Here is an 18,142-nt window from a genome sequence, read left to right on the forward strand (position 1 = left end):
TATATATAGATAGATAGATAGATATCAGACCAGAATGCAAGTCGCCTTCTGGACAGGGCACGTATAGCTGCTTTTAGAACCAGAGGCTCCTGACTGGCAGGCTGACCATTTTATCCAAAATTTTGTGATGCTTTTTGAAGGTGGGCTGAGCCCAAACCTTACATGCTTATAGTTCCTTTATGCCAAAGACCAACAAATCTTAGATGAGGCCCACAACAGGCCTAACGCCATCAGCCCAGATTCCAACTACTCAGACCAATAACAACATATATGATAAATACTTAAATATCCCACACAGACCAACACCAATACCGCTAAACCAAAAACCAACAAATGTCCATCTAGCGTCAAATGCAAAATATCAACCCCATTCGTTTGACATCAATGTATCTAGCTTTTTGTAGATTGTTTTTATTTATTAAAAGCGTGCTTTTATAATTGGACATTGAAGGGAAGAAATGAAGTTTTAAATAATATACATAAACATAATAAGCTAAAAGCTAAATTAAAAAGTTAATGACAATCACACTTGACACCCCCTAATTGGATTCAAGTGCAACAGTCTCAATCCTCCCAATTGACCTTAGTCACTAACCTTATATTTGTATGAAGGGACCTTGCCTCTCCTCACTCTCCATCTCTCTCCAATCCAAACAAATCATAAAGTTAATCAATTAGTCCCAAAAAGCCTAGGAAGTTCAAATCCTAGAGTTGGGATACTGAAATGGGATTCACAAAAAGTTCAAGGCCCAGGCAAGGTTGGAAAAACTAACGCAAGAGAACATCTTTTTTCATGGGATGAGTACATAGATGAGGTGGACCAATAATTTTTCAAACATGCTTCACTTTGTCCAAATTGGCCAAGGAGGCAAGTCCATTTTGTTAGAATTATGTGCTCTAAAAAACAATACTATGCATTTTTTATTTGATAATAAAATTTTATTTTCACATACATAATTTTTATAGGTATATTTCGTTGTTTAAATGTGGCATGTGATGTCGCCTCTGTAAAAAAATCATGTTAATAGTTAAGGAATCAAAGACAGGGAGTAATGATTTTCATAGATTATTAAATTGTTCTTGTTTGTGGATATTAATTGAATATCACCATTGAAGCCTACACTTGTTATGCTGTTCTGTGATAGGATGATTTACTCCATCATTGAAGTAGTTACTTTAAGCAGACAAGTGGGTGTAATGTAACAAGTACATACACTGAATCGGATCCAACCAAAAACACCTTATGAAGTAATCACTGTTAATTAAAAGGTTGTTCTATCACAATTTTTCTATTGTCCTCAAATATGAAAAGTTTGTGCATATTTATTTATTTATTATGCACATAACTTTGACAATGTCAACTGGTGATGCTTATTTTAAAGGTTATATACAAACATGTAGGGTTATGTGTGTAATGAGTAAAATATGTAAATGCTCTACAATGAATCCACCAGTCTCTAAAGAAGATAGTATATTCAGTTGATTTTCATATTGAAGTTGGATTCAAAACAAAACCAGCCGGTGACATTTTTTAAAAATGTTTTTCATATATATAATATTGTATATATATATTTAAAGAGTTTTTTTTAAAAATATTTTGAAGTCCAATAGAAATTATGAAATCAAGAAATTAAGGGTTACATAAGCTAAGGACATGACAGTAATATTAATCCAATCCTAGTGGCTTGTGGGAATATAGTGTGGTGGATGGACATAGATATAAAATTGTAAGTAATGAGACCTTATTTGTAATTCTCTAATTTTCAGGGGTCAATTGCAATGTGTTGATGGATATTATTGCAATTTGTAGAAGTTCAAATGTTTTCTTGATATGGTTGAGAAAATTGAGGAATAATTTTGAAAGAGTTTCAAGACAAGTCAATAACATTCAAAAAGTTATTGATTAATCTTACCGCTGAAGATTAGGATCCCTAAGGATTCCACGTCCAATCTCTCTCTTGGATTTAGAAGTCTTAAAATATATATATATATATATCATATTAGTTGTTGACCATCAAAATTACTGAGTGATACTGCAGTCTTCTGAAAATCCAAAAATGAACATAGAGAGAGACTTGAGTACCTTGAGAGGCAACACACTTGGGTTGCTAAGAGAGGTACGCAATTTTCTTTTATTTAGAATCTATGGTTATATGGTACAATAATCTTTAAATGAAAATATAAATTTTGTTTTATATTACTTCCACAAAAACTATCACAATCATGATCCAACCCAAGCCGTGAGGATCCTAACTTGGAACGATCTTGGCCTTGCCCGAGCCGAGTCAGTTTGAATGAAAGTTGCCTGGTGAGGATTTCATATTCTAGAAGCTGCTCGAATATGAAGCCAATCAAGATATGGGATACACGCAAATGTATGGTATCAACATCAATATTTTCAAAAATGTGAGAATATACAATCAGTCGTTTGGCTGTCAAATTACCAGTGAACAATGGGGTATCTTCCCTTGGACATCTTTGACATGTAATTGAACAGACAATAGTATAGAAGTTTTGAATACCCAGCACATTATCAAGGCTGTACAGTCGCATGCAGAAAGAGACCTCTGAATACATTTCTATTTCACATATTTCACACAAGGTATTTTTTTTGAAATGAAACAAATATGGAAATAAATGTATGCGTGTTTCAAAATCGTTTGTTGTTCCCAAATTTTGTTTCAAAAAAAATGTCAGCATAAATGTATGCGTGTTTTACATTACAAGAAATATATAGTAAAAACAAATCCTCATTTTTTTTTTCTGGTAAGTAAACAGAAAATAATAATAATGTTTACATATTGCTACAAATGTTGGGAACAGTCAACCTATATATGAAACCACACAATCATCCATTAGTCCAGTCCACAACATTTGTGCGGTTCAAAATGGAACTGGCATAGCCAATATCATCTTCATTTCTCAGACACTAACCTAACGGGCCTCAATATGTCACAATCGAATTTTGCGACAGGGAATAAACATCGAAGAAAAAAAAATGAACCCCCCACCAACCCTCATAATGGTACTCCTAAGCCAGCCACATACTCACTTCTCAGGCATTTATATAGACAACAACCCACCCTATTATACCATACCATATTATTTGACCATATGTATTGTCACTCATGTCTCCAGCTAGAAAGCCACCATGCAGAAGTCTCCTCAAGTAACTGAACCACAAAGCCCAGGGAGTGATTCGGATGGCATTGATCAAGTTCATGACCAACGCATCGTAATTCCCACCAAATTCGTCTCTATAGCTGATAGCTTGGAAAAGAGAGAACACTCACGGTAATAGAAGTATTAGTCTAGAATTGGCAACAACAAATCAGTTTATCATAGGAAAGCCACAGCATGTTCTTTCTAGAGAATGTCTAAGCTGATATTCTCTCATCTGACATAAATATTCAATTTTGGCAATTTTTTTTTTCCTCTGATCCATTTTGTTTTCAGCGGCTTCTCTTCTCTCTCTCTCTCTCTCTCTCTCTCTCTCTCTCTCTCTAATAAAATCTTTCTTGCAGGTTTCTCACGTCTCAAATACCAACAGATTTATCAATTCAAGTTCAAGAAATTACCTTTAATGTTCACAAGGTATAAACAAGACAAAAAAACAATGTTCAATATTCAATATTCACTATGAAACACAAAAACTTGAAACTGTGTTTCTTTTTTTTTTTTAATAAGTAACTTGAAACTAAGTGTTTACATATATATGCTCTCTATATATATACATAACATGTGCTTAATATGCATGTCAATTTTCATGCTAATCAAATGTTATTTACCTTATGATCCATAAACTCATTTCTTATGAATTATTTTAAACTACAAAAACTTGAATTTAAACAATTGATTGATAATATGACTATTAATCTTTGATCACTAAAATATTTTGCAAGCATGGAGAGTATATAAATATAATGTAATCCAACGGTAAATTTGTCAAAATTCGCATCTAATAATAAGTTATTTAATGGTGTAATATTACTTAGAGTTACACCAGGTGTAACTTGAACCTAACTCATATATATATATATATATATGTTAGGAGACACCACTTGAAACCATGTGTCACGTACAGCACTTTGCATTGGTACAATTTGTTTCATTTGGAGTGATTGAATGTGCGTACTATACATGATCTGATAAATATAATTCAAGGGACTACTTGATAGGGTAGATATAATACACCATACCGATGCACAAAAAAGTAGAATATATATATATATATATATATATATATATATATATATACACTTATTAGGATACACCACTTGAAACTATGTGTCACGTACACCACTTTGCCTTGATACAATTTGTTTCATTTGGAGTGATTGAATGTGTGTACTATACATGATCTGATAAATATAATACAAGGGACTACTTGAAATGGTAGATATAATACACCATGCCGATGCACAAAAACGTAGAATTGGGGCTCTTTTGTTTGTTGGATAAATTTTCATAAAAAAAACCATAGTGTTTTTGTCATACTGATTTTTCTTTGTTGGGGGCCAGATATAACTTTGACATCAAAATTAAAGATGAATATAGGGGGTAAGATAAATAACCAGAAGTATTCACTCATTTCATTACTCAATTCTCCTGAAGCAGTATCCCTTGGTGTCAAAATGTGGCTACATAGGCCAATTGGAACTTCAGCCTTCAATCTCAAATTATGGGTACAACATCAATCTCGAAAACTTCCCAGGGGGATCAGAAACATTTGAAATCATTTTAAAATTCTGTTATGGTCTCCCACTGGACTTAAACCCCAATAACATAGCTTCAATAAGATGTGCGTCAGAATTTCTGGAGATGACTGAAGAATTTGAAGATGGAAATCTCATCAGCAAGACTGAAGCTTTCCTCACATTTGTAGTCCTTTGCTCATGGAAAGATACCATTACTGTTCTAAAATCCTGTGAAGCTCTATCTCCATGGGCTGAAAATTTACAAATTGTTAGAAGATGCTGTGACTCACTAGCTTGGAAGGCTTCTAGGAAAAACTCATCAACTGGAGATGCAGTTCATGAAGAAGGCTGGTGGTTTGATGATATAGCTATCCTTCGTATTGATCATTTCAGGAGGATTATAACAGCAATAAGGGCTAAGGGAACAACACCAGAGATCATAGGTAAATGCATCATGCGCTATGCAGAGAGATGGTTGCCGGGTATGGACATGGAGATAGAAGGAGTTAGAGGATATGGCCATGGAAAGAATGAGCTTCAGTTCAGTATTTGTAGTCAGAAGGAAGAAGGGGGCATTGCACACAGCAAGGAGCAAAAAGCAATTATTGAGAGCCTAATAAGCATGCTTCCTCCTCAACAAGAAGCTGTTTCATGTAAATTCCTGTTGCAGATGCTAAAGATGGCAATGGTATATTCTGCAACACCAGCTTTGATTTCGGAGCTTGAAAAGAGAGTGGGGATGATGTTGGAAGATGCCAGTGTGAATGATCTTCTGATCCCAAGTTACAAAAATTTTGATAAGGGGAAACTAACAAAGTGAGTATACTAACTTCCTCTTTCTTCCTAAATTGTGTGATATGACATTACAGTCCAGAAAAATTTTAATAGAAAAAGTTGTTGAATAACTAACCAAATAGACTAAGACTCTATAAAAAGAATAACTAACCACACTCCATCAAGAAACTAATAATACTAAATTTTCATCCTTGGTATTTCATTAATGGCTGGCACAGTTCTCCTGAACAATGCACAATGCATGACATAGATGTGGTGCAAAGGATAGTGGAATATTTTTTGATGCATGAACAGCAGCAGCAGCAGCAGCAGCAGCAACAGAAGTCTGGCAAATGCAATATAAGTAAGCTCTTAGACAATTACCTAGCTGAGATTGCAAGAGACCCAAATCTCTCTGTCACTAAGTTCCAAGTTTTGGCTGAATCGTTGCCAGAAAATGTTCGAACATGTCATGATGGTCTCTATAGAGCCATTGACACCTACCTCAAGGTTACCTGTTATCCTTTCCCATTCTTCTTCTTGTGTATTATTATTATATTAATCTGCCTTTTATTTTTGGGAGGAGGAAGTGAAAGAAATTTTTGAACTCTACAATGTAATCTTCTTTTCAGACTAATCGTTCACTATCTGAGCATGACCAAAGAAGGCTGTGCAAGGTAATGAACTGTGAGAAACTGTCTCTTGATGCATGCATGCATGCTGCACAAAATGATCGATTGCCTCTAAGAACCATTGTCCAGGTATATATTTTATGAATTCTCGACCTTGTCTTACACAAGCCTTGTAGATCTTTTAGTGAGTAATAAAAGTAAGAAACTTTTAGATCCATACAAGTCTTACTCTTACATACTTCATCAACAAACAATACTAGGTAGTTAAATAATGAATATTGGATAAAGAATGGACACTAGGCCAAAATATCATTATTCTTACAAAGTACATTGATACTTCATATATATGCATATATGTGTGTGTGTGTGTGTGTGTGTGTGTGTGTGTGTATATAAAGTTATGCATGTTTGTATTTATGATGTCACAAGCACAGCCTGCCTATCGTTATAGATTTATAAGATTCCACAAAGTGACCTATCAAAAAATAAAAAGATTCCACAAAGTGAAGTTCATAGTCTTTCTTGTGGGCTACAATAAGTTGAGGGGGACCTTGGCCCAGGGTTCAAACCCAAGCTCTTCCCTATGGGAAGAGACAAAAGTGCCACTGAGCCGAGAGGCTCTTTGCAAAACTAAGTTCATAGACATGTAGCTAAGTAAGACTGTAAATGCACTCAACAGACATAAAGTGCCATGAGCTCAGTGCTCACCAGTATGTAGCATATCAACTTAACATTTCTCACATGTGGAAGAGAAGATGAAATGAGATATGCAGGTGCTACTGTCGGAGCAACTGAAGATGAGGGAAGAAATGCTAGATAAGAATGGCAATACCTCTGAGCCGGAGGGAAACCAGTCATCTACAAACATGGAGATCAAGACTATGAAGACAGAGCTTGAAAACATGAAGAAGAAGATGGAAGCGCTACAGAGTGACTACTCTGGGCTTCAACAGGAGTATGGAAAGCTAAGCAACAAGCCAAAGAATGCATCGGGTTGGGCATTCAGTTGGAGGAAGATCAAGAACTCCTTCCATACAAAATTAGATGGGGATGAAACTGGAGATGGACAACAGAGACCCAACCCAGCCCGTAGACGTAGCTTCAAACGAAGGTCATCCATCTCCTAAATTTTCTCAACATCTAAGATCCTGCACTATAATGCTAATTCCATCCAAAAGCCTTCAACAGGATCATCCATATCTGCTTTCCCAATTTGGTGGGGTTTCTTTTCACAAGGTTTAGAGCAAACTAATAATCTGTATTATTTAATGCTTCTCTAGCTTTAATGGATTTTTATTACATATACCCAAAAAAATAAAAAGCTTCTCTAGCTTGGAAGAAAAATAGCAGATGCCCATAGAACTTGTATCAGTGGAGAGTGAAGAAAGGAAGTCCATAATTTTAGTCACATACTATTTCTACAGTCTCATACATTGTGTAGTTAGCTACACTTTACGCTACAAGACACGAACAAAAATTTAATCAATTTAAGATTCACAATTACGTGCTCATTGCTCTCAGGTGAAGCTCGGCATCTTCCACCACACTAGCTACATTTACATTTCGCACATCAAGCAAAACATCTAATTTTTACTCTGTGATCCTCTAAAACCAACTTAAAAAAGTCATTTGATCGAGAATCAATTTCTAAAATTAAATTTCACTCCATTTTATTGTTTTCATATAAATAACTACAAGCACTTTTCTCGCAATAACGCATTCCTAATTTCAAATCCCTGATACTCTTCAATCCTCAATATTCTACACTTCACAAACACAACACATTCCATAGCCTAAGTGAGATTTTAAATACATGTACCTAATGAAATAAACAAAATAAGCCACAAACAATTCTCATTCCATCAAAATGCTTTTAATTCTTCTTTCCTCTTAAAATAACAAGAAGTTCTTATTCTAATCTATCATAAGCAAAAGCATAAAACATTCAAAAATCCATCAAAATCATAAGCATTTCTAAGCACAATCAATTTTTTTTCTCAAAACCCTACCTCCTCGCAGAAGTAACAGGAGACCTCATACTGCTCCACGGAAACTTCGCCACTTCACCGCCGCCGCCTCCGCCTCCTCCGCCGCCGCGACGGCGTTCTCGATCTCGATCGCGAACGCCGAATCTTTCGTTTTTCTTCTCGGCAACCCTAGGCTTATCATCGACGAGCCAGTGGTGCTTCCCTTCGCCGTCCTCGACCACGCTCGACTTGGTCTGCTTGTTCATGCGCTGCTTCTCGTCCTCGAGGATCCGAATCGGGTAGAGGTCCGGGGAGATGGAGAGAGGGCTTCTGAGAGTGATGTACGCCTTTTTGTAGTCCGGTTTGGCGACCAACAGGCCGCCGCGTTTCTTCTTCTTGCCTTCCATGTTGAGAGTGCTGACCTTGTCGACCTCGAAGCCGTAGAGGGACTCGAGGACGCGCTTGATTTCGATCTTCGAGGCCGAAGGGATGGTTTTGATAGCGATTTCTGTGATGTTGTTGAAGTTACTTGGCATCAACAGCTTGATTGGGAGGTTCGCGAAGTGGACCACTCGTCTTCCCAATCTGCTTCCCATATTTTCGGCTTTTTTTTTGTGTGAACTGTGGAGTTGAGCAGAGTGATGAAGATGAGAAATGTGGAGCTCTGTGTGTGATTAGGAATGGGCCGGGTCTTAGCTAATGCATGCGGTAGTACAAGTCCAACCTATGAGTGTTAATGGGCTGCCAGGTATGGACGTGGGCCTTGTATGAGGGCATTTTGGATAACATAGACATTTGACAATTTTTTTTTCTTTTTTTTTTTGGTGAAAGAGCATATAGATATAGAGCAGAAATGGAAATGAGTCTATTAAACATAGCTGCCCTATATCGAGGGGCAATAGGTTCTCTACCACAACCGATGGGCAATGAAAAAAAACACAATAGAAGCAAAAAGGGGATATCCAAATTTGGCCAATGCATCAGCACACTGGTTAGCTTTTCTAAAAATATATCTAATCTGAGTCTTGACATTTGACAATATCGGGGAATTCTTCTCTTTATAATTTGAACATAAGTCTAAATCTCTCTAAATGAGGAAAAATATACAACTTAATTTTCGATAATTTTTTATTAACTAGGATAACTTTAGGGGAAAAGGAAATCTAGTGTGCATGTGAGTGCATCACTTAATCAACAAGTCTATGATCACTTGGTCAACAAGACTAATTCACACCCTTACACATGAAACTTTGACTCAACTGACTTAGGCCCACCACATCACAAATATAAAAGATAGCTTGTACAAATATATAAGATAGCTTGTGAAATTTCCAATGTGTTTTTCAGTGCTAAAGAGAATTATGGTATGTTTGAAACATAGGGAGATGGAAGGAGAAGAAATGAAAGTAGAGTAGAGGGGAAGTGATGCCTACTTTAAAACTTGCTTTCAACAACACCACGAAAAAAGTTTAGTAAACTATAGTGGCCCACTGATATGATCATAGGTAGAGGTGTCAAATGGGTGGGTTTGGGATTGACATAATTAGGTTGGGTATATAAAATTCATTTATCCATTAAAACCTATTTAACTAATTGCTTCTAACCCAAATCCAACCCAACCCAATTATTATGGGTAAACCGCAACTCACCCAATTACCCAATTATCAAAATGTCATTAAAGTAAAAACACCAACACTTTCTTGGATTCCCTTTTCCACTCTCTCTAGTCTCCATTCTTGGGATTAAAAAATTCCACATAAGCACATCCACATCAGCAATTATATTAAAAATCCAAATAAAAAATATTTTCTTTTCTTTTCTTTTTTCTCTCACTTTCTTGGCAACCAAACAGTGCAACAAATACAAAGAAATGTCATTTCAAGCTCAAAACTACGTGAGGCATTTTACACACCAACTTGCTCCAAGAGAATATAAAGCCTAGTAAACATGGCCACGACATCGTTGGCCTTGCTTAGAGCTTCGTTGTTGTGATTCTCGTCGTCGTCGATGCTTTCGACGACGACGACGTCATTTTCAGCCTCGTCGTCGCAAGCATACACGTCGTTTGTAAATTAGAAGCAGAGGTTCTTATCAACGAAGGCGTTTCAATCGCTGAGGTGGTCGGCGATGATGCGGTGGAGCCATGGTGTGAATTCAAGCTCACTACACAAAGTTCTTATACAACCCAAATCGACCTTATATTCTGTATAAATACAGGCTAGTTGAACGTGGAGGAGTACCCATCATGGGGTTCCAAATGTGTTGACTACTTCAAAAAATTGGAGCAGATCGGCGAAGGCACATATGGGTATTTCTCTTCTTTTTTTTCTTTTTTTTGAATTGTCTGTTTTTCGATTGCTTAGTTTTATTTTTTTATTTGTTGAGAGAGAGAGAGAGAGAGAGAGGAGTGTTTGGAGGCCAAGAAAATAAAGAAAAATGAAAACCCTGAAACACTGAAACGTTTGAAGGCTTTTTTTTTAATTGTCTGTTTTTCGATTGCTTAGTTCTATTTTTTTATTTGAGAGAGAGAGAGAGAGAGAGAAGTGTTTGGAGGCCAAGAAAATGAAGGAAAATGAAAACCTTGAAATGTCTAAAAACTTTTTTTTTTCTTTTTCTTTTAATGGAAATGGTTGGGTTGAATTTGAGTATATTGTTAAATGAAGCTCAATGAATTTTTAGTTAAAACCCAATAATCACTGGGTCTAATTAGGTTGATGCCCATTTAACCCAACTAATAATTGGGTGGGTTTGAGTTTAATTAGAGTGGGTGGGTTTGAGTGGACAAATGAATTTAGGCTTACTTTGCCACCCCTAATCACAGGTAAAATTCAATCCCTTCACCTCTCGGAAGGGATCAGCAAGAAAGTGTCCAAAATATATTAAAATTTAATACATTCAAGTCGTTATCTATTCAATCCAAAAAAACAAGAAGAAAAGGTTAGACTATTTAATTTACCAAGCAATAACTAGTTGATTACTCATCTCAAATTGCCTGCAGTAGTCCAATTTAAAATTTCCCCTTCTTCCTAGTGTGCAGGGGGAATATAATTTACCATGCTACTGAGAATGAATTCAAGAATGCTGCGCTGTGCTATAACAAAGTAGAAAAGATTACCGTGACAACGAGGGAAAAAATTATAACTATAATGCTGCCAAAGTTTTGGCATCAATTTACTTATAACCTCAACTCAAACGTCCATTGTTCTTATGAATGTAAAAATATTCAACTTCTCACACGATTCTGCACTGCTCAAACATGTATCAATACCACATTCAAATGGTTATGAATTTTGATGAAAGCAGCATAGCACGTTTCTCAATTCCCTTGATTGGGTACTTACAAGTACACTTCCAAAAGAATTCCTCTAAGTTCTAACTACCATTTACAGATTGAAATTTTTCTAATCAAATGCTGTAGTGGTGACAATTTACAATTCCTTCTTTTTAACTTGGTACGGGTATTTCTGGTATATTGAAATGCTACAAACCACGATTGGGAGAGCCACAAGACAATACAATGAAGGCGGTTTCCCTTCAAAAATGAACTGCATCATAGCCGTGACAAGAAGTGCAGAAACGATGACAAACCCCTGCAATCATGTTAGGAATATCTTCTACAATTAGCTTCTCCACAATGAAACAGTTTCTTGATAATTTAAAAACTGAAAGAGAGAAGTGATACTGTAATTGTTTAAGAAATGGAAGATGCCAGTCATTCCCACAAATATGGCTAGCAATTAGATAGATATGTATACCACGCTATATTTCAGTTCTTAAATGAATGATCAAGTAATCAAGTCTCAAAAGAATAACAGAGTCAAACTTGCCTTTCTAACACCGCCAGCATGGCTTGTAACTAGGCCAACAAGAATTCCACCAAGGGCATTGAATATAACCGGGATCTGAAATGAAAATAAAATAAATTGGTATGAAGTTGGGGCACATCAATAAAAGCTAAACAGTAAGTGCAGTATCATAAAATTATCATGTGTTTTACTAAATATAATTTACGGGTCCGTTTGGATACAACTTATTTTTGCTGAAACTGAAAACACTGTAACAAAATAATTTTTAAATATGTAAATAGTGCAGTGGGATCCATGAACAGTACGTGAACAGTACACTTTGTCTCCTGCATTCATGTGATGTTACTGTTCACATGCTGAAAAAAAAAAAAAACCCGAACGTTAAAACGTGCCGTGGATCCAAACACTCACTACATCAGCATTTATGCTACTTTGAGGAATTTGAATTTTGCTGGGCTCTTTTGGGGCAGGTGAGTGGCTTCTTTTTCTTTTGGGCCTTTTTTTGGAGAGGATAAAAGGGCAGGAAGGGGGTTTGCATCTGATTTCCATAATGCTGGTTGACTGTCAACCTGATTACGATAATCAATTCCAAAAGGAGTTTCAAACTCCTGAACTTTTGGCCTGAAGCCTCAAAGAGCCCACACCACATCCTTGATTAATCATGTCATTGGTGCCACTTTCCTCTTTCCTCTTTCCTCTCTCTCTCTTTTTTTTTTTTTTTTTTTTTTTGGGTGCAATACAATTTATCTCCCCAACCCCGCCCATAGATTGAGTGTTGGGACTTGAACCCAGGCCCCTAGAATAATCTGCTCATTTTTCTTGATGAATTTTCTATATATATATATATATATATATAACTGCCCACCGCTGCAGTCATAAAATTTTCATAAGTTACAACTGCGTTTGGATGATCCTACTTTCATTGGCTTATTTTGTTTAAAAATAATCCGTATTAAAGAATAACTGTACCTAGAAAAAGAGAAGATTTAAGAAGTTATAAGGTGGTGGTGAAAATAAACTGTCATTTTAAGCTAAAACAAACAGACCTAGCAATTGTGTATAGCATTGCAAATTTACCCCTCAATTAATAATATAAAGAACAATTGACATTTTTGAGGTTCTACAATAAAGCATAAGTTATCTTGGAGTTGAGGAGGAAACAACTCAGAAGGTATATATTTAGCCCAAACACTCAAAAGTTTTATTTATTTATTTAATATATTTTTTTTTAATAATGATTCAATGATACAAAAAATTAGAAGACCATGTACATGTATAAACTATAAAGTTTAACTTATAGTCAGCTTGTCAACAAGCACGGTCAGCCCATCTAGAGAATGAATAAAAGGAAAAAATGAGACATACTCCCATAAATACAGCATTCCACAACAAAGGTGTCTATTGATGGATGTACTATCTAGTAACTACTAAGAATGAGAGGGGACGATAATAAAAAGCATGGCGATCTAAATTTTCCGCATCAAACTATTAGCAATATGCAAGAGCAGAGACAGTTTGCGATCTTTGATGTAAACTGTAAAATTTTCTCTCTGTTTGGTCCTCCTAACTATTAGATAGTCGTGCTAGCTCTCTACCTGAGTATGAGCTAGAAAGAATAGCATAAATATTGGATCAATTCACACTGCTTTCTTGTAGAGCAGTTAGATAATTACCAAAGTTAGAGGAGTCCAACCATAAAAGAATCCATGTTGTCTGATAGCTTCTCCATCTGGAGACTTAGAGGTACTGAGCAACAAGCACAGGCATCCAACAAAAGACATTTCTACAGTCATCAAGTACGATGAGTGTTTCTTGACCTGTAATAAAAGTAAATGTATCGGGGAGCAAAGAAAATTAACAAGACAATGGAATCACTTATTCTAATTAGAGAAAAATATTTTTTTGTGCTAACCTGAGAAGCCCATTGACATAAAGAAGAAGCTAGTCCAGAGAGTACAGAAGCAACCAATACAGGAATAATTCCATAAAATAATATTTGCTCAGCATCAGCACTACTAGTTCCTTTGCTAGAGCCTTCGCCAATACTTAAAAGGACAGCTGCAATGATCAACAAAAAAAGGGCCCCAATTTGTTGAATTGATTGCTTCTGCCTACATATTGAGTTCTCAAGGATTAGCCCAAAGTCAATGTCAGATACCTCACAACCCCTAGACTTTTGCATAACCAGATTATCTATAGAAACTAATGCATTATCGAGACATTTCTGGCCAAATATGCAAAACAAATACATTGTAAATTCTAATGTGCTATCTCTCAAAATAACTGGCATTGCCTCGTAAACAATCATAAATATATGCCTCGAGAAGACAAATTTTCATTTGTCAGAATGGGGGTGAAAATAGGTGTACCATAGAACTCCAAATGTGGACATTCCCGTCAAAAAATGAGCATAACTCCATTAACAATGGACAATGGCACTATTGAATTTTCATATGTACCTTATATGCTGCTAACGAAAAGGAAAATGGAACAAGTAACTGTACCATAGAACTACCTAAAAGACACAAGATAACACTCACATTCCTTAGTATACTCAAAAGAGAAAGTAATGTAATAGCTGAAGAAGTCTACACCATAAACAAAAAGGGACCATGGGCTACTAGTGGACATCATTTGCAACAATAATAAATGGATTATTTGCACCGTTCCTTGAATCTCATATCACCTCATAAATGGTAGAGAGGGCAGTGGGCAATTAACCACTAAACAAGTCATTTGCAAGTTCCAATACAGTCTTTCAGATCAATATGGAATCAACTACTTGCAGCATAGCAGGAAAGCATCAGCCAAATGAACATAAACATCGTCTTAATCTCCAGCATCTATTAATAATAGTGCATAGAAGGTTATTTGCTTTTACTGAGGACCAATTGTCAGAGAAACCATATGTGCCAAAACAAGAAGAAGAAGAAGAATTGAAGAGATGCCATTCTGGAACATACCTCATTATGAAGTATGTAAAGATAGCAGTGAAAAATATTTTGGTCTGGTTCAGCATTGAGAATGTGAGTGAATCAAGATTCTTGTAAGAAATCTGCAGTAGACTATTTTGCAGAGCATAAATAGCTGCAGGAAGTCCTGATGCAGTCAACGCCCCAACCAAAGTCCACTCATTGTATACTTTCTTTAAAGTGCCATCTTTTGTCATGAAAAATAGGGCACAAATAACCTAAGAAGTACATGAAGAGTACATGTCTGTTTATGAGGGAATATTATAACTACTACTACTACTACTACTACAACAACAGCAATAATTAAAACAGAATCAAAATAGATAGGAAGAAGATAATCATGTCGAGTACAAACTTTACCTTTGCTATCTCGCATGTTAAAACAGAAGAAGTGACAATAACCTCTCGTCTGCAGAAAAAATCTATAATGAGATAATGGCACTTCTTTACCATGTAAGGAGATAAAACTGAGCATAAAATATTCAATTTCTTAAAAGCAATAAACCTATCCCACCTGTACAGGGAATGGAGGAACTAAATAGCCCATGAATCTATGAATGTAAAATTGTATTGTAAGTAGTTCTTTGCAAGTGGCGATTGAATGCAAAATAGTAAAAGTTTGTGATTGATTTTAAAAATTAATTTTCATGATGAGCAACAAGAGAACTTACACTACAAAAACATATGTATTAATGTAAATACAGGCATTAGTATCCTACAAGAGTACATTGTCTGGCAATGTGAACTTCAAAGAACCAAATAAGACTATGCTAATTTTCTTTGCCATCTTAAGTAAAAATAGCATCTCCTTCCTCCATACACACACGGAACACATTGTCTGACAACAGCACAATGTGAACTTCAAAGAACCAAGACTATATGACATCCCCCCCCCCTCCTCTAAACAAGGTGATTGAGCTATTTGAATAAAATTACAAATTAGAATATTTGCATTAATAGCGGATTGTAGCCAAGAGCTATGTAGCTCAACTGCCCCCACCTGGGATGCCTCGGCAGTAAGGGAGAATGCCTGGACTAAAAAAAGAGCTTTGTAGCTCAACTAGCACCCTTTCGTGTTTTGATCACGATTCAAAATCTTCACCACCCCCCCCCCCAACTATTAAAAAATTAATAACTGGTAGTATGTAATAACAACACCACAAGGTATTAAACATGTATGGAAACCCTAGTGTCCTTATATTACATAAAAAAGAGTGTTCCTTATCCAAAAAGAAATTACACAACAGGAGAACATTGCCCAATCAGGAAAGCATTATCTATTTTGAGCACAATATTCATCAATTCATCTATAAAAGCAGCCTCAAGATCCAAATCAAGATTTACATCGTTGTTATATTGAAGAAACTAAAACCGACTAAAATCACCTGAAAACCTAATCAGCATTTCCTAAACCCTAACACCAAGCTATGATCCATAATTTTCAATCCGTCCAATTTTATTTATTTTTTAAAGAAAAATCTTCGCCTACATTTCAAAAATACCAAAGAAAACTCTACAACAAATCTTTGTCTGTCATCTCTAATGTGGAAGTGTGGAAGATCAGAGTGCTTAAATGGTAGTTGAAGAACGAGGAGGTTACCTGATGAAGCGCTTGGAGATCAAAGGCTGAGCTCCGTACTGCAAGGTGAGCAGGAGCGAGTAGAACCAAATCCTGGCGCTCGTCTTGTCGGAGCGCGGTGTGGATTTCTTGGACTTGACGGCATTGGTCGCCATTGTTGGAGCTTGGAAATTGGCGACCCTGTTGAGTGAGAGAGGGCGGTTAGAGCTTTCTTTTTCCTTTTTCTTTTTTTGTTTTGGTTTGTGTCAGTTTTTATAGCGTGAAACTGGTGTGGTATATATGTGATCTTTAGCTTGGATTCTTGGACCCAGTGAGGTGAAAGGGGGTAGGCAGGTTCGCATTTATTCAATGCCAGACATGATGAAAAGTTTAAAGCAATATGTGAAAAGTGCAATTTGATGATTATCTAGTTCCTTTTTTCTTTATTTTGATAATGGTTTCTTTATTTTTTATAGATACGATAATGGTTTCGTTTTCTTTATAAACATTCCTTTTCGGTATGGATATAAATATTCTAATTTGTTTCTCAAAAAAAATAAAAGTTTTATACAGAAACTCTTTTATTTTTTTGGGTCTTGCACCTTCCCGTGACCCAACTTTGAGTCCACTTCAGTCCTCATCTAATGTAATGTCTTAATTGATAAACTATCTCATCACGTTATATTCCATCATATTAAAAATTTTAAATGAAATTTTTTCATGTTGTTTTTCAAAAATTATGCCTTCTACTTAAAAATATCTCATTTAAAATGACATGTATGATGTATGTCATTTAGAGCAAAATAATTTCCTCGCTTAAAAAAATAAAAATAAAAATGAACTCCTCTCTCTCTCTCTCTCTCTCTCTCTCTCTCAACCTAACCTTATTCTCGTTGAGAATTCATCTTCCTACTTTTTGTTGTCTTCGTCCATTACCACCACTCCTAACCCTTGTCATGACCTCACACTAAAGCTTACATTTTGTTTGGTTGAAGCTATGGGAAAAGAAAGGAAAATAATTGAGTAAGGGAAAAAATGAGAAAAATAGGAAAAAAACAACACTTTCTCTCATACGTGTTTGTAAATAGGAAGGGAAATTAGGGGGGGGAAGAAGTGAAGAATTCCTTGTGTTTGGTATGCTAAGGGAAGAGAAGTGGAAATATATATTTTATAACTTTTATACCCTTATGAAGTAAAGAGAGGAATGTAAACTAGTTAGTGAAAATGTTTTTTTTGTTGTTGTTGTTGTTGTTTTTTTTTTTTTTTTTTTTTTTTTTTTGAAGCAGTTAAAAGTCAAAGTTTTTAATTACTTTTATGTGTGGAGTTTCTCTCTATTTGGCAGAAATCAAAATTTGAGCCCAAATGATTCAATTTCTCCCCTATTTCTCTTCCTTCTTACTGCCCAAACAAGGCCAAAATGGCCAAATACCACAAATTTCTGAATTTTTTTGTAAAAATCACTTTTTCGGAACTATATAGGGAAATATCACTTTTTATAGTACTCGAGTTCCTAGAAATTTTGCCACCGTGGCACTGCTGAGGTGGAAATTAGGCAATTAAAAAAAATTATGTGGTACTCGAGCATGGTAAACTCGAGTACCATGCAACACAATACTCAAGTATACTAAGCTCGAGTACCATTTTATAATAAAATGCTGTTTTTTATTTTTATTTTATTTCTAAGGTACTCGAGCTCACCAAGCTTGAGTACCTTGTAAATTTTTTTTTTTTTGGGA

General features: G+C 35.7%; 3 protein-coding genes across 6 annotated transcripts; 1 reads left to right on the plus strand and 2 right to left on the minus strand.

Moving 5' to 3' along the window:
- The first annotated feature begins 2,798 nt into the window (after positions 1-2,798).
- Positions 2,799-7,612, plus strand: LOC115994440 (BTB/POZ domain-containing protein DOT3). 4 transcript variants are annotated; one of them, XM_031118599.1, is made up of 7 exons: positions 2,801-3,294; positions 3,525-3,594; positions 4,618-5,513; positions 5,711-5,835; positions 5,926-5,981; positions 6,104-6,232; positions 6,877-7,612. In XM_031118599.1, exons 1-7 carry the CDS (start codon positions 3,152-3,154, stop codon positions 7,228-7,230), a joined length of 1,773 nt encoding a protein of 590 aa, XP_030974459.1. In that variant the 5' UTR covers positions 2,801-3,151; the 3' UTR covers positions 7,231-7,612. The 4 variants fall into 4 exon arrangements, with proteins under 4 accessions (XP_030974460.1, XP_030974458.1, XP_030974459.1 ...); XM_031118600.1 differs by having other exon boundaries at positions 2,799-3,294; positions 5,711-5,981; positions 6,859-6,942; XM_031118598.1 differs by having other exon boundaries at positions 2,800-3,294; positions 5,711-5,981; positions 6,104-6,148.
- Positions 7,613-7,931: 319 nt separating this feature from the next.
- Positions 7,932-8,875, minus strand: LOC115994442 (50S ribosomal protein L23). The gene has a single exon (XM_031118601.1). The coding sequence runs from the start codon at positions 8,664-8,666 to the stop codon at positions 8,109-8,111; it is 558 nt and encodes a 185-aa protein (XP_030974461.1). The 5' UTR covers positions 8,667-8,875; the 3' UTR covers positions 7,932-8,108.
- A 2,333-nt stretch (positions 8,876-11,208) lies between these two features.
- On the minus strand, positions 11,209-16,856 carry LOC115950652 (UDP-N-acetylglucosamine transporter ROCK1). Its single transcript, XM_031067875.1, has 7 exons — positions 16,449-16,856; positions 15,209-15,257; positions 14,840-15,066; positions 13,789-13,987; positions 13,550-13,693; positions 11,898-11,972; positions 11,209-11,660 (listed from the first exon to the last, which is right to left on the minus strand). Exons 1-7 carry the CDS (start codon positions 16,580-16,582, stop codon positions 11,499-11,501), a joined length of 990 nt encoding a protein of 329 aa, XP_030923735.1. The 5' UTR covers positions 16,583-16,856; the 3' UTR covers positions 11,209-11,498.
- Between the last annotated feature and the right edge of the window lie 1,286 nt (positions 16,857-18,142).

The sequence above is a fragment of the Quercus lobata genome, chromosome 6 (assembly GCF_001633185.2).
Source record: "Quercus lobata isolate SW786 chromosome 6, ValleyOak3.0 Primary Assembly, whole genome shotgun sequence".
Classification (NCBI taxonomy): Eukaryota; Viridiplantae; Streptophyta; class Magnoliopsida; order Fagales; family Fagaceae; genus Quercus; species Quercus lobata.